This window comes from Canis lupus, chromosome 17, assembly GCF_011100685.1.
Source record: "Canis lupus familiaris isolate Mischka breed German Shepherd chromosome 17, alternate assembly UU_Cfam_GSD_1.0, whole genome shotgun sequence".
NCBI lineage: Eukaryota > Metazoa > Chordata > Mammalia > Carnivora > Canidae > Canis > Canis lupus.
The window spans coordinates 35,486,096-35,510,512 of NC_049238.1; the positions used below are offsets into that span (position 1 = coordinate 35,486,096).

A 24,417-nucleotide genomic window follows, 5' to 3' on the forward strand; every position below is an offset into this window, starting at 1 on the left:
CCATGATAAAATATTATAGCTCATGTGGCTTAAACAACAGAAATTTATTTTCTCAGAGTTCTGGAGGCTGGTAAGATCAGGCTCCAGTTGATTCAATTCCTGATGAGGACTCTTCCTATAGATGGCTACCTTCTCACTGTGTTCTCACATTGGGATTGGGCATAGAGAGATAGAAAGAGAGAGCACTTCCCTTATAAGGGCACTAATCCCATCATGAAGGCTCTACTCTCGTGACCTCATTTAAACTTAATTAGCTCCCCAAGATCCCATATACTAACACCATCACACTGTGGGTTAAGACTTTAGCATATACATTTTGGAGGGAATCCAATGTAGTCCTTAACACTATCCTTTCTGGGGTCACCATTGTCTCAAAAAACACCTGCAATGCCTCAGTGTGTTCCATTTGCTCTTGGAATGAAAAGAATCTGAATGCACTCGAAGGTTCTTTAGGGGACCCACTGTTGGACTATTGTGTAGAAAGGGACTGGAAGGGGGGATCCCTGGGTGGCTAAGTGGTTTAGTTCGCCTTCAGCCCAGGGAGTGATCCTAGAGACCTGGGATTGAGTCCTGTATCGGGCTCCCTGCATGGAGCCTGCTTCTCCCTCTGCCTGCGTCTCTGCTTCTCTCTCTCTCTCTCTTTTTCTGTCTCTCATGAATAAATAAATAAAATCTAAAAAAAAAAAAAAAGTGGGGGGGGGGGGCTGGAAGGGCCTGAGAGACAGAATGATGTGGGTTTATGTCCTGTCTCTAGGACTTCGCAAAGTTCACTCATGTTCCCTCTACGTCTAAGCTCACGATGGGTGATCTTTATTTTCTCTTTTGTTTAGGTGGTGCAGCTAATGATCATTCATGGGCTGTGTTCAGATTTAGATTAATGATGCCTATGAGGAGCTGCCTGCCATGGCTGGCATGTAGTAGGAGCTTGATAAGTGGCCGGGATGGTATCCCCCAAGATGTGGCCTGGAGCCATTCCTGGCGGTCTTCTAGGTAGTGGCTCAGTTACTGGATTGAGGTGAAATCAATCAGCATTCCAGCTCCAGCCCACTAACTTTCCCTGCCATGGTGGTACATCTTTCTTGCTAGTTATCATTTGGAAGTTACGAGGCCCCATCCTTGGGGCCTTGAACCCCTTCAGCCTGTCCTGACCACAGTTCCCAGCCCCCAGGTAGCTCTGACTGTGGCCTACAGAGCCTACTGCCAGCCATCACTGGGCATGTGGTGCTCATGACCTCATGTACCTGATGTAGCTGTCCTTTCACATCTTCCAGATAAGTGAGAAGGAGAGAGGGAGCTTTCCCAAACAAGCAACACAGGTACACATACATTTGGAGATTTTGTTAGGTGTCCTCTCCTTTGTCTTATTTCCTTGCCTCTGCTTTCTTTGGTCTTTCTCAGAACAAATGGGCTTATCTGGGTCTTGTCTGCTGAGGAGGCCTGGAGGTCAGGGTGCCCACTGGGCAATGATGACAGCAGTAGACACGGTGCTCCTGGGGAGGACACTTTACCCTGCTCCCTTGTGATGGATTAGTGCCATTCTTCATTCAGTATCTGCATCTATGTCTTAGTGAATTCATCCCCTCCTCCCTGGCTCCTCCTGCAAGCAACCCCTCACCCAGTCCCCACCAAGCAGTTAATGGGCCTCCGTCCATTTAGAGGCTCAGGCCAAAAACTCAAGTGTCACCTGGAGTCCTCTCTTGGCTTCTTTTCACAATTCCAATCCATCAGCTCTGTCTCCAGAATCTACTTTGAATGCCCCTGCTTCTCTCCCCCTTCACCACCATGGTCTGACCACTGCTCACCGGCTTACCTCACTGGCCACTCGGTGGGCATTCCTCTCTGCTGACTGGGCTGAGGTCCATGCTCCTCCCAGGGTGCACCTGGGGAAAGCTTGTGTCAGGCCAGGGAGTCATCTTCCTGGAACCCTCAGGTGCTCCCCCTGCTTCAGCCCCAGTGGGTCAGATTATCTGCCTTTCAGAGAATGTGGATTTGGCAATACACTTATGAGCACCACATTTTAAGTGACCATGTGGATTGGGATCATGCATATACCACCTATGTTAACTGCTGTGGTTTCTGCAAACCTAGAGATTTCATTCACCAGCCCAGTGCTCCTACTAATGACATTTAATGAATGGAGGTTTTTAAAGTGTAGATGAAATATTCTCTCCATTCCCCCTTTCTAAAGAGGAGGAAAGGATTTAAAATCTGGAAAAGGAATATATTTGTAAAGAATGCATTAGCCACCAGCCAGAGAGATTTAGGGGTGGAAAATTCAACCTGTTTTAGAAAAACACTTTTCTTTAACTTGATTTCCAAGATGGTGTATGGGCAAAAATTACTATTTGGATTGATTGCATCTTTCTGGGCTGGAATTAGCAATGTGATTTGCAGTGTGTCAGGATGATTCCAAGGATGCTTTATGGTTCTTCGAATGAAAGCACTTCATATGTCAGATGTGACTAGTGAAATTCATCTGTCATATCAGAGCTGTTAGAGTTGGTGAAGCACCCTTTCAGACAGCACCAGACTGGTCACACATGTGGAGTGCAGAGATTAGTTCTTGCTAGAGGCTGGTGACAGCTCTCGGATGGGAGCATCTGAAGCTTCCATTCCCGCCATTACCCTTCCTGCAGGGTCTTCCTTGGGGTTGCTGTGTCCACTAAAGCTCATTCAATTGTAGTGACCCCAGGAAAAAAAGATACCTATTGGTTGTAACTGAAGAGGTGAGAGTGCAGCAGGCTTCCGGCGTGGACCTGTGGGACCTGGTCTCTCTCATGTTTCTGCTTTGTCTCCTTCTTACCACATTGACCCCATGTGTTGTTTTCATGTACCAGCTCTCGTGATCGCAAGAGCAGCCAGCAGCACTAGGCCTCCATGCTTCCAGATTCCATTGCAATGAAAAGAGAGCTCCTTTTGCCTACCAGCTTACCCATGTGTCCCAGAGGATGCTCTGGTTGGACTTACCCAGGTCGTGTGTCTATGCAGAAGCCATCCCCTGCGGCCGTGATATTATATGTATCATGTAGATCAACCACTTCTGGGTCCCAGGCTCATAGAGCTGGGGATGAGGGTCAACATCAGCCACAAACCACTGACTGTGGAAGAGGAAGGCTCCCCAGAGGAAAGCCAGGGTTGTGTGTCTGGGGGAGAGGAAGGCATTCTAACCTGCAGACACAGTCAGTGTCTATACACTTGAGCTCTTCTGTCTTTGTCATTAGTCCCCTACTCCCTTCAAATGGCCCCGTTCCAGCTACCCTTCCTTCTTGTCTTTCTCCTCATCTTTCTCCTCCTCTACTTCCTCCTTGCCAGCAACACTCTTCCAGGGTTTATAAAAGACCAAAGTACTTGGCACTTGACTGTCACTGAATTCTCACAACAACCTTATGAAGTGCTATTAGGCATTAGACAGCTTGGGTTTGGATCCTAGCCCTGCTTACCATCCTAGGGTGCAGCCTTGGGCATGTCACTCTCCCCTCTGAACCTCAGTGTCCTTATCTGTCAAGAAAGGGTGATGATGTGTTTTTCCCAGGGTGGTTGTGAGCATCAGTGGGCTTGTGTATATGAAGCTCAATGCTTAGAATGGTGAGTGCTCAGTAAGTGGGAGCACTCATCCCTCACTGCATTTGTCACATGTGGAGACTGAGGATTGCTATTTGTCCCAGGTCCTACAGCCAGTGTGTAACTGAGCTGGGCTTTGAGCTGAGGCCATCTCATCCCAGGCTGAGGGCCTGCGCATTGTGCAGCATTGCATTTTCCATCAGCTTTCCTGTTTGTTGACTGTTTCTCATGGTCGAGCTCACTTTGCAGACTGGGCCAGTGCTTGGAAGCAGTGCACAAATACTTTGTGACACATCTTCTATATACCAGGCACTGAGCTAACCCCTGAGCAGACAAGGCAGACTGCACATTCAAAAGTGTCATTTGAAAGCAAAACAAAACTGGAGGTATCAGAATTCCAGATTTCAAGTTATGTTGCAAAGCTCCAGTGATTCAAACTGTATGGTGCTGGCATAAAAATAGAGACATGGATCAATGGAATAGAACAGAAAATCCAGAAATAAACCTACAATTATATGGTCAATTAATCTCTGAAAAAGGAAGAATGAATATCCAATGGGAAAAAGTCTCTTCAACAAATGCTGTTGAGAAAACTAGACAGCCACATGCAGAAGAAGGAAACTGGACCACTTTCTTTCATCTTACACAAAAATAAACTCCAAATGGATTAAACACATAAACTTGAGACATGAAACCATAAAAATCCTAGAAAAGGGCACAGGCAGTAATCTTCCTGACCTCAGCTGTGGCAACATTTTTCTAGACATACCTCTTGAAGCAAGGCACATATAAGCAAAAATAAATTATTAGGACTACATCAAAACAAAATGTTTCTCCACAGTGAAGGAAACAACAAAACTATAGTCAGCCTACTGAATGGGAAAATATATTTGTAAGTGACATATTCAATAAGGGATTAAAATCCAAAATATATGAAGAACTAATACAACTCAGTACCCCCAAAACAAATAATCCAGTTAAAAAATGAACAAAAGACATAAATAGACATTTCCAAAGATGACATACAAATGGCCAACAGACACGTGAAAAGATGCTCAACCTCACTCATAATCAGGGAAATGCAAATCAAAACTACAGTGAGATATCACCTCACACCTGTCAGAATGGCTAAAATCAAAAACACAAGAAACAGGTGTTGGCAAGGATGTGGAGAAAAAGGAACCTTCTTGCACTGTTAGTGTGAATGCAAATTGGTGCAGTCACTGTGAAAAATGGTATGGAGATTTCTCAAAAAGTTAAAAATGTAACGCCCTACAATCCAGTAATTGCACTACTGAGTATTTACCCCCAAAGTACAAAAACACTAATTGGAAGGGATACTTACACCTCTATATTTATAGCAGCGTTACCTATAATAGCCAAACTATGGAAACGGCTCAAGTGTCCATTGACAGATGATGAATGGATAAAGAAGATGTGGGGGATACACACACACACACACACACACACACACACACGTATATGTAAAATGGATATAATGGAATAGTACTCAGCTATAAAAAGAATGAAATCTTGCAACAACATGGCTAGAGCTAGAGAGTACAATCCTAAGCAAAACAGGTCAGTCAGAGAAAGACAAATACCATATGATCTCACTCATAGGTGGAATTTAAGAAACAAACAAAAAAAATGAGCAAAGGAATTAAAAGGGAGAGAGACAAACCAAGAACCAGATTCTTAATTATAGAGAATAAACTGCTGGTTACCAGAGGGGAGGTGGGTGGGGAGATGAAGAAAATAGGGGATGAGGCTTAAGGGGTGCACTTATGATGAAATAAAATAAGATGGAAAAAAAAGAGTCATTTGGTGAGCTGAACTGGGCAGCCCTGAGGATGGAGAACTGACATTTTTCAGTGTTAGGGTGGCCCCTCCAAGAGAGACAACCATGAGTTATGTCTGCGGAGAGGAACTGGAGCATCTCAGGCAATGGAGGGGAAGGGCATGGATGCCTTACCATTTGTGGGACTTTTGTAAAACTTGATGAGCTGAACAAATGCTCCTCGAATGGAGTTTGGCCAGGGGTTTAGTTGTCATTAACCTCTTGACTGTTGCTAACATTGGTCTATATTGTCCTTGTTTTCAGTGTGGAATAATTTATTGGCTATTTGGCGGTGCAGTCAGGAATCTTGGAAGCCCAGGACATGTAACTAAGTGGCTTCAGCCACTCCAGGTATGGCATGTACCTCAGTAGATGTCTTCTTCTATGGAGAGCCTTTAAAATTCAAAGAAACAAGATGTGTGTGTGTGTGTGTGTGTGTGTGTGCGCGCGCGCACGTGTGCATGTTTGCAGAAAAAAAAATAAGAGAATTAGTGTCAGCAAGAATCTTGTTCAGAATGAGAATTTCAAGACTGCCTTATAAAAACTTGTGTTTTTTATCATATTAGCTGTCACTAGGCTGAACTCCTAGTTTATATCTCCAGCTCCCCTCCCCTCTTTCTCACTCACATTCTTGACTATCAGAGGTCTGCAGCTAGAGCAACCATCTGACTAGCTAATTCCCTTCTAATATCTGGTGAACTCCAGGAGCAGAAATACACCGGGATGTTTGCCATGACTGAGAGGGGCCATGGGAGCAATGTGAGAGGGATCCAGACTGAAGCCACCTTTGACCTCTCTGCGCAGGTGAGGATGCTGCCCATCATTCCGCAGTTCCGGGCTGTGGGAAATCTGTTCAGAACCAGACTCTCCTCCTTCCTGGGGCCAAAGTCCCCATATCTTTAGCTTCTACTCCCCCTGAATAAAGAAACTATTTACTTATTTCACTCTCCTTTGCAGTTTCTCATTTGATATTGGGTTTTTCTAAGAACTACAAAGGAATAAATACATTTTGAAGTTATTTCTTGGCATGAGTTTGGGTCAATATACGTGTGCAAGCATGGGGCATGAGTGTAAGTGTGGCTACTCAGTCTATTCTTTCCATTTTCTGAGTTTGTTTTTTAGAATCTGAATTTTTCCTAGGAGGTTTTCCTGACCCACAAATGCTACTTAGAGGTGATTGGGGTCTAGAATAACAGATTCAAGTAAGGGTTGTATTGGAATATGTTCATCCTTTCCTCCTGCCCATATGCTAGTTCTCTACAATAGTCATTGATGTCCAAGGTCATAGCAAGAATAATGACTGACATGTATTGAATGCTCACTATGGGCCAGGCTCTGTGTCAAGTACCTTCTGTATAGTTTACCGTATTCCCTCGCAATAACTATCCCATAAGGTGACGGTAAGCCACGTCTGGTAATTTAGCACGTGTGTGCTAGACATCAGGGTAAGCACTCTATATATAACATTGTTTTAAATATCCTATAGTTTTCTAGGAAGATACTGTTGTCCCTATTTTACAGGTGGATAAACTGGCTCACAGAAGTTAGGAAATGGGCTACGAATATGCAGCTCATGAGCCAGGTTGCTTCAAGTGGGACTGCCCCTAAGAGCTTGGCTTTCCTGCTAGTGGTGGTATGCTGACCGGCCATCTTTTGAGTTTTTGCTTGGTCAGTTTTTTCTTTCCCTAAACCATGATACTGAGGTTGCCTTGCTGTCGTTAATGGGGGAAAAAAGAAACTCCACCCCAGAATTCTTATTTCTTTCTTATTACAGTTTTTTTTCCCCCCACAAAAATCATTTCCCTGGGTGGGTCCCATTTTCCCCAAACAACATAAATGATTTAGCTACTTGGTGTATTTCGGCAGCTGTTGCCTTCTGCAGGGGAGTTGCAAAGTTGAAATCATAATGATGAGGAGACTCTGGTGAACACTCTGCCTCTGGTGGGAGTGAGAGAGAGAATAAGCCCATCATAAACTTGAGCCACTGAGAATTGACATAGCATTCATAGCAATGAATTCTCCTTCATTGCATTCTGTGTTTTCCCCTTCATTTCCCTTTTAAAATGTGAGAGCATATCAAATGAGCTTCTCTCCCTTGAGAACTGTTTCAATCTCTTACATTTTTTGGTTATTCACTGCTGTGGGTTGGCTGTTTTATTTTTTATTTTTGGACAGTGGTGCTGATAGTGTTAAGGATAATTAAGAGGTAAGAGAGAGTTTTATTTTTACATTTTATGTTAAATAGCAAAAATAAATGGAACTATGAGCTCTCTGGTCACAGCTTTTCTTTTTTCTTTTTTTTTTTTTAAAGTGCTTTACGCTGCTGACCATTTTGTTGGCCTTCAACCACTAATTATGGTAAGAACCAACACACATGGTGTGCATTATTTAGATCCTGCTTCAATGCCAGCATTTTGGCTTATGCAGACTTTCCCAAAGCAGTATTTTTGCCAGAAGTGACAAACCTCCTTTCCCAGAGTGTATCACATGTTAAAAGGGATGGATGGCCTCTTGTCTCTCTCCCCACCCCACCAGATCTTTTCTGCCAGGTCAAGGTTACTACTCCCCTTCCTACCCTCGAGGGTAAGGGTGCCTTTACCACATGTTTGTTTTTGTTTTTGTTTTGTAGTATTTTTGTTGTTGTTGTTACTGCACCCAGTGTCAAATAATTCCTTTCTTTGAGAAATCCTGACTGGCCTGATAAGACAAGGGCAGTCTCCAGAGACTTCTCTTAAAAAGATTCAGTTTGTCCATTTATGTTTCTGAAAAGCGCTTGCACATGTTAAAAGTTTCCTTGTGCAAACATATGTCAGAGAATGTTTTCTTAGGCTTCAAGAATGTATTTCTTGGCCAGCAGGAAAAATGTAGTCTATATACTTTAAAATCTGAACTCTGAGATAATTTTTACATGATCAATCGCTCGTTGGTTTAGTTCAGCCACATCTTCGATATAGTCAGCTCCAGTTAAACGTGCACTTCTGCTCTTTTGCCATTTCCCCTAGGTTCCCCAACCTGTCCCAGGTACTCTGTATTCAGAGCTGGCAGTTATTGTCAGTTCTCCTTGACATGAGGTTTCAGGGTAACCTGGGTAATGAGCAAAATTAGAAGTAAAGGAGATGCCTGGGTGGCTCAGTGGTTGAATGTCTGCCTTTGGGTCAGGGCATGATCCTGGGGTCCTGGAGTCAAGTCCTGAATTGGGTTCCCCGCAGGGAGCCTGCTTCTCCCTCTGCCTATGTCTCTGCCTCTCTGTCTGTCATGAATAAATGAATAAAATGTTAAAAAAAAAAAAGAATTAGAAGTAAAAGGGGGAACATTTACATTGTGATTCTATACTGGTTTCCCGAGAGGAAAAGAAAGAAGACCGAGGTTGAGCAGAGCCTGAAAACAAAAACCCTGCATCTTCCTTTTTTTTTTTTTTTTTAAACCCTGCATCTTCTTAACCAATGTTAATTTCAGACTGTTTGGAGCTGGAATCCTTGGTCATATTATGGAGACAAACTGGGTGGCATATTCTAAGATTCTTTCCCTTATAAGGTAGAGAATTATTTACGAATGCTTCAGTTTAAGGTCTTATACATTTTAGGGGAACTTTTAGTTATTCTATTCATTGATCAAGAAAATGGAGAGGCAGGATCTGAAACAATGATCCAAAGGCTCAAATGAGGGTTTTTCCCTTTATAAAAGTCAGAATTGTGTGGGCTGAGATTCTAAGGAATGGTGGGAATAGGTCATGGTTGCTTACTAATCTTGCTTGCATCCTGGCATGCAGTTTTGGCCTTCGTTTACTTGCTACTTAAACAACAGAGCCATATCAATGAGGTAGAGATTTTCAAGGCCTATACAAGAGTGAAGGGCATGAGGAACCAAGTGATTTGTCCAGAAGAGGCAGTGCCCAGCAGATAAGATAAAACACACAGACATGGACTCATCCAACTAGGGGCCCCAGATCATTAGATGAGCCATCCTTTCTTGTGAACCTTGCTGGTGGCTTATATGGGAGAGGCTGAGTATATATACTAGGGGCTTGGGGGTTTAGTCTGCTCTTCTGCTTTGAAATCTTCTGAGTGTGTCCTGCTACACGATGTGGATCTGTTTCACAGTATTCATTGCAGTGAGCCAAGGAATTGAGATGAGCCACCGGAAAGGAAAACTCTGTCATTCTTTTTTTGCGTAGGAGTTTGTGATTGACACACCATGTGAAAATGCTGAGAAGATGTACATCGGAAATGCGATGTATGGGAATTATGCAGCAGTCTTTGCTCAGCTCATCATAAATGGAAGATCACAAGGTTTGTGCTGGCACAGAAAGCTAGAATAATTTTCTTTACTTTTATGATTTTCCAGTAAGTACTTTACCTTGAAAGTGAACTGCACTGGTTTTATTTTGTATAAACTCAGTATCAACTTTATTTCTTAAATCTACACAATGCCTGAATTTATTATTACATTTTGGCATTACAGTAGTCCTCCTCCTTGTCCCCTTATTGACGGTTTTGCTCTCCACAATTTCAGTTGCCTGCTATCAGCTGTAGTCTGGAAGCAGATGATCCTCCTTCTGATGTATGGTCAAAGGGTCAATAGTAGTGTAACACTGTCACATTGCCTACCTCATTCCCTGCATGTCATCTCATCACATAGGCATTTTATCATCCCACAGTGTCAACAAGAAGGGTGAGTGCAATGCAATAAGGTATTTTGAGAGACAGAGACCACAGTCACATAACGCTTATAGCATATAGATGTAATTATTCTATTTTTTAAAAGATTTTATTTATTTATTCATGAGAGACACACAGAGAGGCAGAGAAGGAGAGGGAGAAGTAGGCTCCCTCTGGGAGCCTTATGCAGAACTTGATCCTGGGACCCCGGGACCATGACCTGAGCTGAAGGCAGATGCTCAACCACTGAGCCACTCAGGTGTCCCTAATTGTTCTATTTTATTATGAACTATTGTTGTCCATTTCTTACTGTGCTTGATTTATAGATTAAACATGATTGTAGGTATGCAGATAAAGGAAAACACTTGGCATACCTAGGGTTCAGGACTATCTATGGTTTCAGGCATCTACCAGGGTCTTGGAACATATCCCTTGTGGACAAGGGGGTATCACTGTATACACTATTATGCACAGTGCACAGTCCTAGAACTGACTGAATTGCAGAATCAACAAAACTGTATACTACTCCAGGAAATGAATAAAGCTTTAATTGTATCTTTAGAAAAGAGAGTTTGGCAACTGTCTCTTTGCCTTCCTCAGGCCCCCACTGTTTTATCGTTCCTATCCGTGATGAAAAAGGAAGCTTGTACCCGGGAGTGACCGCTATTGATATGATGTACAAGGAAGGTGAGTCCCCAGATGACACTCCTTCTATCCTCATTTGCACTTCCTGCCTGCTCTCAGCCCCACCCAAGGAGAGTCTAACCTAACTCACCAAAACAGTGAAGGCAGCAAAGACTCTCTGATTTTGAAGACTGATGAGTCTTTTATGTCAGAACTGTTGGGGAATGTTGAAGATTGCCATTTATGAATATACATTGGTCTTATTTTCTCCCAGCCTCTAGTGTTATCTAGTCATAAGGCAGCTTTGCCCTGAGTAATTTTGCATCCTCTCCTCTTCTTGGACCAGTGGGCTCTCAGAACACAGATTGAGGTTCTCTCTTTCTTGTTCCTGAGCCACGGTCTGGTTTTGGTGCCTAGGAGGCCCTGATGAATCCCTAGGACTGACTTTGTGGATGAGTTTGCTGCAGCTCTTGTACCCCAGACTGAGTGGCTTAAACAACAGAAATGTATTGGCTCACAGTTCTGGAGGCTACACATCCAAGGTCAAGGTGCTGACAGGGTTGGTTCTTTCTGAGGGTTGTGAGGGAGAATCTGTGCCAGGCCTCTCTCTGTAGATGGCTGTCTTCATGCTTACATGGTCTTCTTCCTCCTTGTATGCATGTCTGTGTGCAAATTTCCTTTTTGTAAGGATGCCAGTCCCTTGGATTAGGGCAACCCTAATGACCTCTCTCTAACTTGATTATCTCTGTAAAGACCCTGTCTGCAAATAAGGTCATATTCATAAGTACTAGGGGTTAGAACTTGAACATGTGAATTTGGAGTGGGAGACACAGTTCAACCAATAACATTGTGAGAGCAGACTGTACCTGTGGGCTCTGCTGGTTGTCCCCAGCCAAGGCCAAACCAAGCCAAAGAAACAGGTGGGAGAAGGAAAAAAGAAAGAAGAAAGAGAAGAGGGGGCATAAGATGATTCTTTGGTGGTGGAGGGGACAGTCTCATCTTGTTCAGCCCCTCAGTGTTTATTGACCACTGTCACAGTTGCAGGAATGGGCTACAAGTGGGGTTGTGAGTGCTCTAACTGTATCTCTCAGGATTGACTGAGGCCAGGAAGGCCTCTTGAGTCAAGTGCTGCTGAGAGCAAAGGGCCCAGCTCTTGTGAAGTGGTGCCAGACATTTAAAACACCAGCAACTTCAGAAAGTCTGCTTTGGTTTCCTTGTAAGCTCCTAAGTGCAACTGTGTCCTTGTCAAGGGGTATTGTTCTAAATAAGGACATTTACTAAAGATTGTTTCCCCCTTAGATTAAATCTTCCTAAGTGTGAGATGAACAAAAAGTAGACCCCAGACTCTGACAGGTGTCATTAGGAAGTAAATCAAGTGGCTTTCAAAAACCTTCTGAGGAGTTGGGTCACCCTAGTCACTCACTGCTGTCCTTGTGGCCATTTTCTCTTGAGTCTTTCTAGGCATTTGACTTCACAAATTTACCCCTTGTTCTGGAAAGGAAGTGTTGGGAGGGAGGAGAAATTTGACTTCTGTATTACTGGGGGAGTAAGTAGCTTTGCTGCCTTCACTGCATTCAGCCTGACATTCCTTCTATTGCTTAGAGCTCTTCCTTTCCAAGTCGCAGCACCCAGATCTTCCACCTGAGCCCAGGAGCACAGAAGGCACAGTTCTTTAAGAAAACAAATACAGAGCGTTCCCATCCTTATCCCAATTAGAGAAGCATCAGCCATCCTGGGAGTAAAAGAAAGTGTTTTGGGTTTTAGTCGAGACAGGCCTGGGAAGTAACAGGAATCATAGTTCTGATACTAGCATGGATTTGCCTCCTGCAGCTGTTTTCTGCTCTCTCTAGGTCTTCATGGTGTGGATAATGGGATTTTAATATTTCACAAGGTTCGGATACCAAGGGAGAACTTGCTGGATAAGTGAGTAGTTTTCACTTTAACTTGGATTGGCTGTACCTATGATCTCATTACTTTCCCAAGCTAGGCCTGGCACCTGGGTCTCATGGGCTGCATATCCAGGCTGTCTTCCAGCCACTACTATAAATTTATTGATCATCCGTTGGAAAATGTACATAAGAAAACAGAAAAAAATTAAGGTTACCCAAAATGCTATTACCCAGACATAATGATTGTTATGCATACTTTAATGTGTAACTACCTAGACTTTCTTCCAAGCTGGTGTATCAACAGAGAGGTGTGTTTGCTTTTTACTGAATGAGATCCACTTATAAGTTCTATTTCTTATAACTTGTAATTTCTGTTTAACATTATGTCAAATGTGGTTTTTTTAAGATTTTATTTATTTATTCATGACACACACACACACACACACACACACAGAGAAAGAGGCAGAGACACAGGCAGAGGAAGAAGCAGGCTCCATGCAGGAAGCCCGACACAGGACTCAATCCCGGGTCTCCAGGATCATACCCTGGGCCAAAGGTGGTGTCAAACCGCTGGACCATCAGGGCTGCCCATGTCAAATGTTTTTATGCAACAGGAAATACATATATACATTATCATTTTCAATATTGCCATAATAGGCTGTTAAATAAATGATCTATAATTTATGCAATCCATCCTCCTTGTTGGACATTTAGGCTGTTTCCTGAAAACTTTTTTTTTTTTTTTTTTTTTACTATTACAGACCAGGTAGTGTTATTGCCTCCTTTGTGGGTAAGGAGGTAAGGTACCACCTTTTAGCTTAGGAGGCTCTTGTAACCAGTGCTGCTTGGATGGATAATGTGAGAGGTGCTCAGTGTCATTTCCCAGTATTCCACTGATGTCAGGGTGGGTTAAACCGTGAGGTGAAGGCTACTTCTTCAAGGTGCATTTTAGGAGTGAAGCTCTAGGGGTTCACATTACACTTTGTGGAGGCCAAGAAACTCCAATTGCCTTACTTTTCTCAACAGCATTTCATTTATCCAATAAAAATCCTGACCTATAGTCAAACTGAAATCTGTGAAAAAGCAAGCAAACAAGCAAGCTCTGCATAGTCAGCTTTACTATAGATATTCCTTTAACATTTCACTCTTTTTTATTGCCTGAAAGCTCTTGCCAGCAGATAGATGTCATAAATGCCAAAAGTTTAGGAAAAACGTGTGGGAAACAAACTTTAAAAGGACCATTCTGGTAAATTCTGCCCCCCTCCTGGCCCTGGGAATTGGTAGGAAATAAAATGGAAATAAAGAAAGCATCTTTGCAGTTATCCTGGTGTGTGGGGAAGCCCTTAGGGCCCCTCAGGAGTCACCAGCACCCACAAGAGCAGGTCTGAGCACCACCAGCCTTCCTCAGAGGCATCTGCACATTTTCTGATCACTTAGCAACAGCTCTCCACTCTGGGAGATGGAGAAGATGGAAGGAAAACCACAGATGTAGAGCTCCTCATATGTGACCCACCCTCATGAGATCTCAGGGGCCTGACCAGTCTGCCAGAAGCTAGATTCATTGGCTTAGCATTCATCCAATATACTATAGATTAGAAAGTCAGATCCAGCCAGAAAGAAAAATGATAGTGAGCTACATGGTCCATAGAAGACATGAGAATATATAGATTTTTTTTGATAAGCAGGATTTGATTTTAAGCCATTCTATTGGCATATTAAGCTGCCCAATATGTCAGAGAGCAGTAGTGGCAACACAGGTATTTTGAAGGAGGCGCCCCATTTTTGGATATTGATAAAAAATGGACCAGTAAATAGATGTTCAGATTCATTGCAATCCTTGTCAAAATCCCAGTTGCCTTTTTTTTTTTTTTTGGCAGAAATTGAGAAACTGATCCTAAAATTCATATGGCAGCACAAGAGGGTCAGAATAACCAAAACAGTTTTGCTAAAGAAGAACAAAATAGGAGACTCACTCTTCTGATCTGAAAATTTACTACAAATCTACAGTAATTGAGATGGTGTCATATTATAGTGGATCCCCCTGAAAGCAGGTGGGAAACAAAAAAGAAAGAACAAAGGAAAAAACCCACTGTAGTATTGGCATAAGGATAATAGGTGGACAATGAAAGAGAATGGAGAGTCTAGGAATAAAGTCTTACATTTATGGTAAATTAATACTCAACAAGGATAGTAAGACAATTTATTGAGGGAAAGAATAGTCTTTTGAACAAATGGTGCTAGGACAACTGGACATCCACATGCAAAAGCATGAAGTTGGACTCTTTTTTCATCCCGTATACAAAAATTTTCTCAAAATAGATCACAGATATAAATGTAAGGGCCAGAACTGTAAAGCTCTTAGAAGAAAGCATATGTGTAAATCTCTGTGACCTTGATTTAAGCACCAAAAGTACAAGAACCAAAGAAAAAAGAGAAAAATTGGACTTCATCAAAATTTTAAAACCTTTGCACCTCAAAGGACACTATGAAGGAAGTGAAAAGAGAATGCACAGAATAGAAGAAAATATTTGGAAATTGTATATATTGTAATGTATATGATACATATATTATCTATATAATTTGCAATATATATACACACACACACACACACACACACATATTATCCAGAATATAAAAGGAACTATTATAGCTCAACAATTAAAAGACAAATGACCCAGTTGAAAAATGGCCAAAAATCTGAATAGATATTTCTCCGAAGAAGATAAGCAAATGGCTAATGAGCACATGGAAAGATGCTCAACATCATTGTCATTAGGGAAATGCCAATCAAAACCACAATGAGATACCATTTTGCACCTGGTCAGATGACTATAATAAAAGAGGCCATGATAAGGGTTGGTGAGGATGTGTAGAAATTGAAACCCTCTTACATTGTTGGTGGGGATGTAAATGGTGTTGGGGATATAAATGGTGTTGCTAATTTGGAAAAGAGTTTGGCACTTCTTCAAAAGTTTAAATTTTTCATATGAGCCAGTAGCAATTCTGCTCCTAGGTATTTGTGAAAACATTGTTCAGAAGAGGATTGAAAACATGTCCACACAAAAACATGTACACAATTGTTCACAGCATAATTACTCATAATAGCCATAAAGGGGGAAATGACCCAGATATCTGTCAACTGATGAATGGAGAAACAAAATATGGTGTTTCAATACAATGGAATATCACTGGGCCATAAAAAGAAATAAAGTACTGACACACAGTTACAACATGCATGAACCTTGAAAACAATGAGCTGAGTAAAAGAAGACAGATATGAAAGCCACATATTGTACAATTCCACTGATGTGAAACATCCAGAATAGACAATCCGTAGAGATAGAAAGTGGAGTAATGGTTGCCAGGGCCTGGAGTATGATGAGTATGGGGAGTGACTGCTAATAGTATGAGTTTTCTTTTTGAGATGATGAAATGTTTTGGAATTGGACAGTGGTAATATTGTATGAGTTTATGAATGTACTAAAAACCACTGAATTGCACACTTTAAAGGGGGGAATTTTATGGAATGTGAATTATATATCAACAACAAAAGAGTGGATTGATGTGTGGTCTTCACATTCTAGTGTTGGTTTAATGATGGTGGTCCTCATGCTTTTTTTGTGCCAAGGGCCACTGCTTAGTCACGGGATGGTGGTGGCATGAAACCTGCTTCTACTTTCCCTGAGTCAAGCCTTGGTCAGAATATTCTGGGGAGGCTCTTGCCCTACCCCAACTCTGATGTCTCAGGGCGGTTCCTGCATCTGGAAACCCTGTGTATGCATACGGCACTATTTCTAGTGGGGCCATGTTCTTCTTCTGTGTTAACTCTACCCCCCTTTTCCACCTACCTCTTCCCTACCATAGGTTTGGTTCTGTGGCTCCAGATGGGCAATACCATTCACCTATTAAGAACAAGAGTGCAAGATTCAATGCGATGCTGGCAGCGCTGACTCCTTCGAGATTAGCTGTGACTTTCCAAGCTATGGGTGCCATGAAGGTAGTTGACTCTGATTTTAATTTACATCGCAGTTTGTTCTCTGCATGTTCCAGGGATGGGTAGCAATTTCAGAAGCTGAGCTTCTTGAGCCACAGTTGGTATAATGTAGCTAGGGCTAATGGTTAGATATGAAGAGGTACCAGTTGGCCACACACAGAGAACATTTCTGCACCCTTCTTATCATGGGATCCTATCCATCTGTATCTCAGATGTGCTGCTGATTATGGGGGATAGAACATAGGCATTATGGTGAAAGAGCCACAAAAGATGACCCTGGAGGGACTGGGTCATTCAGAACAAATGCATCTGCTGGAAAAGCAGCTAAGAGCTGACACATGAGGGAAGGCCAGCATGTCTCAGCTGAGTTCACTGGGGAGATTTGATGGTCATGTGGCTGTTTGGAGTGTGGCATTCAGCCTCACAGCTTAGAGTCCATGAAACCAGACCCCCAGAAGACATCTCTAACCTCCCCTCTTCCCACACCTTCCCAAATACTGATTTGGAAAGAGAGGCCAGGAGAGGAAAGTTCTGGAAAGCCCTTCTCTTCTTCCTCTTCCTTCTCTTTCCCCATCTCCTCCTCCTCCTCCTCCTCAAGGCTCAGCATTGTCTGTTCTCTGGGCCTTTTCCATCCCTTTGCATGAAGGAAAAGCCTGCTTTAAGCTTCACTGAGCTTGGTGAAGTTGGAAGAAAAATTAAGAAACCCATGAATATACATTGTAACTTGAATCCAAATTTTCCATCAAGAAGGAATAAATTTCATTCACCTGATTCCAGGCCTGGCCTCAGCACACAGTTTTCTGACTAGAAGGAAAATTCTTTTTTACTCTTTTCCACCAAGTTGATCCTGCTGTCTAGGAAGCCTGCCTGATAGGAATTTCCCTGTGTTTTGCTTTCCTACCAATTGGTACAATTGTGACACTATAGACACCCACCCTGGGTAGTATTAAGCCAATGTCCTCATGCCCAAGGCACTGCTTCCTGTACTTGTTTTCTGGTGGTTCTTAAGGGGTTTTGAGTTCTGAAGTCTTACATCAGGAACGGCTCAGCTGGTTGGTCCCCTTAGCTGAATTGTCTGGCAAAGGAACAAGATCCCCAGGGAAGCCTTGTGATGAAGGCAGAGAGATGAGGCCAAGGCTCTCGCACAGCATCAGAGTGCTAATGAAGACTTCTTCTTCAAGTCTGTAGAGAAACTATTTCAGCCATTTCAGGACTTCCGAAAGAGGCAAAGGGGGAGAAGTCATTGAGCTGAGAATGACATTGTAGAGAAGCTGGGACAAAAATCAGATCTGGGATTATCTGGTGCCTCGATGGCAGTATCTGCACATTAGCTCCTCTGCTGGTAGTGGCCTTGGGGTCTCTCTGAGGAGAGCTCTCAGTGAACATGAAAGCACCTGCTCCTGGCTCTAAGACAATGCAGAAAGCCTGTGCTTTATGTTTCTGAGTGGGTGCTGGTGTGTGAAGGATGCCCACATTTCCATCAGTCCCATTAGCTCATCCAGGCTAGTAGCAGAGTCCTGAGGGAGCAGGCACAGGATAGCAGAGGCAGGGAAGTGGCAGGGCCTTTTGGAAGAGACTTGTTTTTAAGTATCTCCAGATCTGGAGCTGGAAGGGTGGGAGAGAGGAGACAGGGGGGCTGATTTCTAAAAGGCACTCGTTCTCCATTCTACTGAACATTGGCAACATAGAGGCCTTATCTTGATCATAGAACAGAGACCTGAGGCTTCAAATCTCATCCTGGACATGACTGGCAGTGGGGTCTCAGTGAATCAGGAGGCCTCCTTAAGCCTCAGTTTCTTCATCTGTAAAGTGGACATTGTGAGGTAAGGCATGAGTGAGTAGAGGTGTGTGCAGTGCTGGCACAGAGCAAATGTTTAGTAGCTCAGAGCTGTCACTGATGTGGTGCCCATTGCCATGCTGCTGTTACTGGGAAGATAGGAGTTAGCTCTAAAAAAAGGAATAAATGTGCTTTTGTTGAAACAGATGTCATCGTGGACTCCAGGTACCAAGGTAGTCTGAAAGGTTTTGCATAGTTCCCTTCTGATTCTTATGTATCTGAAGCAAAATAGAGTGGCCATGAGTCAGCACCTGCCCTGCCAGGAAGTAGATTTGCCCTGTAACAGGGAGATCCCCTCTCAGAGCCTGTGAGCCCCGAAGGCTGCATAGTTTGGGCACTGCCGATGTGGTCCAGCCGTGATGGACAGCGACCCTGGCCACCGTGATCTCATCGCAAGCTTCTCGGGCGAGGATGATCTCACCAGTCCTCTTGGCAGCTCCTCCTCTCCTATGGCTCAAACACATGACAGATGTTTTCTCAGCTGAAACCTAAGATGGTCCCACTTGTTCTGTTCTCGCTGATGAGTGGAAAAATGGATCCTTTTCTCCTACGTGCATTCCTTATGTATTAGAAAACTGTCACCGTGGCTCCCCATGGTGACATTTGCTCAAGGCTGAGCATGCCCCGTCCTTTTAAATTTTGCCCAGATGCCTTATTTTTCATGGTTATCTCTCATTTTCATAGTTCCTCAGTACTTTCTGATTTTTTCTTAAAGGCTTGCCTTAATAAGCCTTCCTCCAATTTGTGTTCCAAGTGTCCTGCCAGGTTAAATGATTAGCAGGAACAAAAGGAAAAGGAAACGGAAACCAAGACTTTTGGCCGGGGTGGGAGGTGGGGGCTTAGTAGAGCTCTGTAGCCGAAGTGGGGAGGCTGGGAAGCCTTTTTAGAAGGGGGAAGGAAGGGAAGGGAGAGAAAACTGAATGAGAAAAAAATCAGAGAGGCAGACAAACCATGAGAAGCTCCTAACCCTGGGAAACAAAAAGGGTTGCTGGATGGGAGGTGGGTGGGGGATGGGGTAATTGGGTGATGGGCATAAAGGAGGGCACGCGATGTGATGAGCACTGGGTATTATACACAACTGATGAATTATTGAAAATGACATCTGAAACTAATGATGTACTATATGTTGGCTAATTGAATTTAAATTAAAAAAAAAAAGAGGAAGGAAGTTGGGGAAGTCACTGGTGATTTCGGAGGCAGAAGTAGAAGGAGTGTGAAATGTGAAGGAGGTCTAGGCCATCGTGTTGGGTTGATGTTGCATGTAAGTAAATATTTCAGCCTAAGACAAGCTGGTTCCCCATTTTCAAAAGAGTCTCTGTAGTCTTTTAAAGTAGGTGCTACAAAGTAGCTGGGTCCCTCTCCCAGAGTTCTGAGCAGCTCTGGGTGATGCTGGCACCAGTGAGTCTGCATTTCCAGCAAGTTCCCCGGTGATGCTGACATTACTGGTTGGGCATCACATTTGGAGAACCACTGCACAGAGCAGATGGATACAGTCACAGATTTCTGGCCCCATCCCAGCCACCTTGTCACTGTTCTGGCCTCCTAGTTCCTCCATGGTCATGGCCCAAGTTCTTTTCCCATCTCCAGCACCTTGCATGACCTCTCACCCAGCCTTCTGTTCACATGCCATCGTGCTGCCTAGCCAGCCCACTCTCGCTTTTCATATAGTGTTCATGTCCCCGTCAGAGCTCAGGCAAGTGTCCCTTCTTCAGAAAGGTCACAGCCTACATGGCATCCCTCTGTCATGTTTTCAAGGCACTGCACTTCCCCTTGAAGTGTTTCTTCACTTCATTAGCCGGTTTTGACTAGCTAATGGTGTGATTGAGCCATTTCTGTGTCCTTGCTACCCTAAAAGATCCATGTAACCAGAGTCCTGCTGGCCGCATTTACTGCTGGGTATTCAGCTTCCCACATGGAGTAGGAACAGAGAAAATAGGAGCTGATGGAATGAATGAAGAATGAATCAGGGTTGCCTGGATGGCTCAGCCAGTTAAGCATCTGCCTTCAGCTCGGGTCATGATCTCAGGATCCTGGGTTTGAGCCGAGTTGGGCTCCCTGCTCAGTGGGGAGTCTGCTTCTCCTTTTGTTCTTGTCTCTCTCTCAAATAAATAAAGTCTTTTTAAAAAAGAATGAATCAAAATTCACAAATTGAACACCTGACATAGTTCTTGGTAGAGGTAAGTGTTTAATACATGTCTGTCTTGTGCCCCACACCCCAAACCCTCAGCCTATTCCAGGGTGATGGGAAAGAAAGATGTTGCTACCTCCTCCTTCTGACTCTACATGTAATATGTACTTTACAAGTGTTAACCCATTTCTCCTCATAACAGCTCTGAGAGGGTTCCATTGGTATGTGGGGAAACTGAAGCAGGAGGATGTTAAAGAAATTGCCCAAGGTGCCCAAGTGAATATACATAGGTTGATTCTTCTGGTCCTTGTTAAGGGAGATGGCTCCATATATGGAAGGATGGTCATAGCATGTTGTGTAGATAAGACTGACATGTAGATGGTATTGAAAAATATGGTTGTATTCAATGGGAATAGGGACAGGGCAATGAAGTACATGAATACTAAGAAGCTGGAGATGCTTGGGCATGTTCATGAGTTGCTGAATTAGCTGAGTTACAACTTGAGTCTCAGAAGGCCACGAGCTGGCCTGTGAATCATTAGGTTAGGCAGACCCTCACCACTGCCCCTAATCAGGACTGCATCTGGTGCGAGCATCACTTTATCCTAGTGCCATTGCTAAAGCAGGCAAGGGATGATGCCCCACATAAAGTTGTTTGGTTGAGATGTGTGGGATTGACATGGAAACAGCTGGAATGTTGTGCTTACTCTAGACCACAGCAAGACCATTAATAGCATGGACTCTGAAACTGGCCTCTTGGATTTGCAGCCTGCCTCTGTATGACCTCAGCAAGTTACTGAGCCTCTCCACACCTCTAAAAATAATGACAGCACTCCCTCATAGAGCTGTTGTAAGGCCTGAGTGGGTCAGTACCTGGAAGAGGCTTCTACAGTGCCTGCATGCACTAAATCATCAATACATGGAGACTGGATCCCTTATGATTATAAGGGATAGGGGAGCTTATATAATTAAGTTTAGGATTATTGATCATGAAAACAACATCTGTGAAGCTGTGAGGATACCAAACTGGGTTTATAACATGTACTCAGCCATCTGTGGTAGTGGTGCTTAAGCTGACAGTGGAGACTCATGAAGCTGAGCCTGGATGTGGCTGAAAAATGTCTGTGGTCACGGTTGGCTGTGGATATGGGATGGGGAACAGTGAGGTCTGTGCCATCTGGCTGTCTTCCTGGGGTTCAGTGAAGGACACATGGTCTTGAGAGAAGAGTGGAGGGAGTGAATGACCATCTTTGAGTCATAAAAGGTTGTGGTATGTATGATGGTAGATAGCTTTTCCTATTTCCTGGGGCTGAAGGGAGAGCAAAAGGCAGAAATTGGTTTCACGTGGGACACTCAGAACTTGTGATGGGAACATGACCTTTTCTGACGGTGAGCATTGTTGGACATGAAGAAAAGGCCTGAGGAAGGTGGTAGAGTCCACTTTTTCAAGAGAGTCTCCCTATTGATAGGGGTTTCGGGATATCGTGGCCTTGAATGACCTTTTCAGGACCTTCTGACTGTAAAGTTTCATGGAGCAGTAGAACAACAGCGAAGAGGAATCAAAGATGGCTCTTCAAACCATAGGGGCCATGATGGTGCAAAATATTTTGTGCCACGCTGTGTCGGGTGAACATAGAGCAGAGCTAGCTGTGTGTTCCTGCTGTTCTCAAGGTCTTACCTTGAGTCTTCTGCTTCACCCAGACTTTGGCACATCCCCAGAGATGTCCCAGATGTGTGTTCTCAGCCTGGTGTTTGACTCCTGCCTCTGACTCTACAGGGCCAGGCCTGTCACTGGGTGGAATTGGGGCTGGGGCTGAGCAGCTGGTGTTGGAGTATGACAGCCTGCCTACCCTGAAAACCATGAACCAGATGCTGTGACACCTTTCTCTGAGTTGAAGCTCACTCAGTCCCTTTAAATTAATAACCTTAATTCCTGTAGCTATCATTATAAAACTATCAAGTTTTTGTTTAATTCTTGCTATAAGGTCACGTACTTTAGTTTTCTTCTGGAAGCATTTTATGTTTATCTCTCCTTCTTGTGACTTATTTTGATCTCATTTTTATCATTATTAATAGAATGTTTAGTGGGCACAGATCATGTGATTTTATTTAGTCTCAGTGTAGGGCCTAATAGAGCACTAAATGTCACAAAGTATACTCTTCCCTTCCTTCCTTCCTTCCTTCCTTCCTTCCTTCCTTCCTTCCTTCCTTCCTTCCTTCCTTCCTTCTTCCGTTTCTTCCTTCCTTCTATCCATCCATCCATCTTCCTATCAATCTATACACTCATATACCAACCTGTCTATTCATCCTTCTGTCTGTCCATCTATCCACCCATCCCCTTCCATCCATTCATCCATCCATTCATCCACTGATCCACTCACTTACCCATCTATCCATCCACCCACCCACCTTCCCACCCATCCCATTACAAAGACTCTGAACACAAGGGGGATCCATTCATATATGATTTAGTAGTTAACGGGGAGCTATGTAATGTTCTAAAGAAAAGCAGTCACCTTTTCAATGGACACATATTTTAGAAAACTCCCTAAGCAGGAGTGCATAAGGAGAGGTCAGATCCTGGTCCTCCAGAGTCTGGTCCTCCAGAGCCTGGTCCTTGCCCAGCATTAAGGATTGAATAAGAAGCATCTCTATAGGGCCTTGTATGCATGAGGGCTTGGTGTGGGAACTGAACTGAATGGGATTGGATGGAAATGGAAGCACTCTGACAATGAGCACAGGGAGACCTCTGCTTCATCAAATAGTGTGGTGTAAGGGAGGGCAGAGTGAGGTAGGGTGTGGGGTCCCTAGAGCAATGTCTTGAAAATGTATGGTACTCACAAGTGTGTGTGTATCATTGAAATTGATGAGGCCAAATTGGTTGATGTTTATTCTATTGACACTTTTGTATGTGGCCAGTCTTCTGTTATCACAGGGAGTTGTAGAGTTGAAAATGGGGCTCATCTTGTGTCAGTTGTCTGCTTCTTTTTATTTTTTATTTTATTATTTTTTTTATTTTTTTTAATTTTTTAAACATTTTTATTTATTTATGACAGTCACAGAGAGAGAGAGAGGCAGGGACATAGGCAGAGGGAGAAGCAGGCTCCATGCACCGAGAGCCCGACGTGGGATTCGATCCCGGATCTCCGGGATCGCGCCCTGGGCCAAAGGCAGGCGCCAAACCGCTGCGCCACCCAGGGATCCCTGTCTGCTTCTTTTTAGATGCATTGTGTATGCTTTGAGGAAGCAGGTTCACATTGCTCGTCTTGTTCTACTCAGGTTGACATTATTCTTACTTTAGTATCTTCACACACGCATACACAAGTGTAAGGAGCAGAGCAGCAGGACTTGCTCAGATGCTGGGGAAGTCCGAAGGGATAAAGGATTTGGTCTGGATGATCCTCAGAGGGGCCATCTGTGAAATATGTGCGGTTTTGTTTTCCCGTGTAGAAAATTCCCAATATTGACCACCAGAGGGTAGCAAATACCAATAATGACTTGCAGATTATTTTTTCCTTTATATTTATTTGCTGTTGTATATAAGAAAAGGCTGGAATTTTGTTGTTCTCATCAGTTTAGCATCTTGTCAGCTCTGAGTGTTGATTGTTACAAAGTGGTCAATATAAGGACAGTGGGGGTGTATCAGCTGAGTAATTAATTGTCTGGCTGAAGACCAAGACTGTACATAGGATATAGAGTTATCTGGATGACTCTTCAGGATATAATTTGACTCACAAATGTCTTAAAAAATAAGTTTGCAGCATTTTGGGTGGGTGTGAAAATAGTTAAATTTTTTTTGTGTATGTTTCCATGGCAGTTTACATTTTTAACAACTGAAATTTAAACATTTATTTTTTAAAAGGTACATCTGCTGCCTTTTTCCCCA

The 24,417-nt window shown here is 43.4% G+C and overlaps 1 protein-coding gene across 4 annotated transcripts in view; it reads left to right on the forward strand.

Annotated features, from left to right (window-relative positions):
- ACOXL (acyl-CoA oxidase like) overlaps window positions 1-24,417 on the forward strand; it is a 348,079-nt gene that overhangs the window by 36,554 nt on the left and 287,108 nt on the right. For all 4 annotated transcript variants that reach the window (XM_038561425.1, XM_038561423.1, XM_038561424.1 and 1 more), the window contains exons 4-9: window positions 5,666-5,752; window positions 6,107-6,205; window positions 9,576-9,690; window positions 10,660-10,746; window positions 12,534-12,606; window positions 16,437-16,569. In XM_038561425.1, the coding sequence (XP_038417353.1) occupies window positions 5,666-5,752; window positions 6,107-6,205; window positions 9,576-9,690; window positions 10,660-10,746; window positions 12,534-12,606; window positions 16,437-16,569 (594 nt within the window). The remainder of the gene's footprint in view (window positions 1-5,665; window positions 5,753-6,106; window positions 6,206-9,575; window positions 9,691-10,659; window positions 10,747-12,533; window positions 12,607-16,436; window positions 16,570-24,417) is intronic.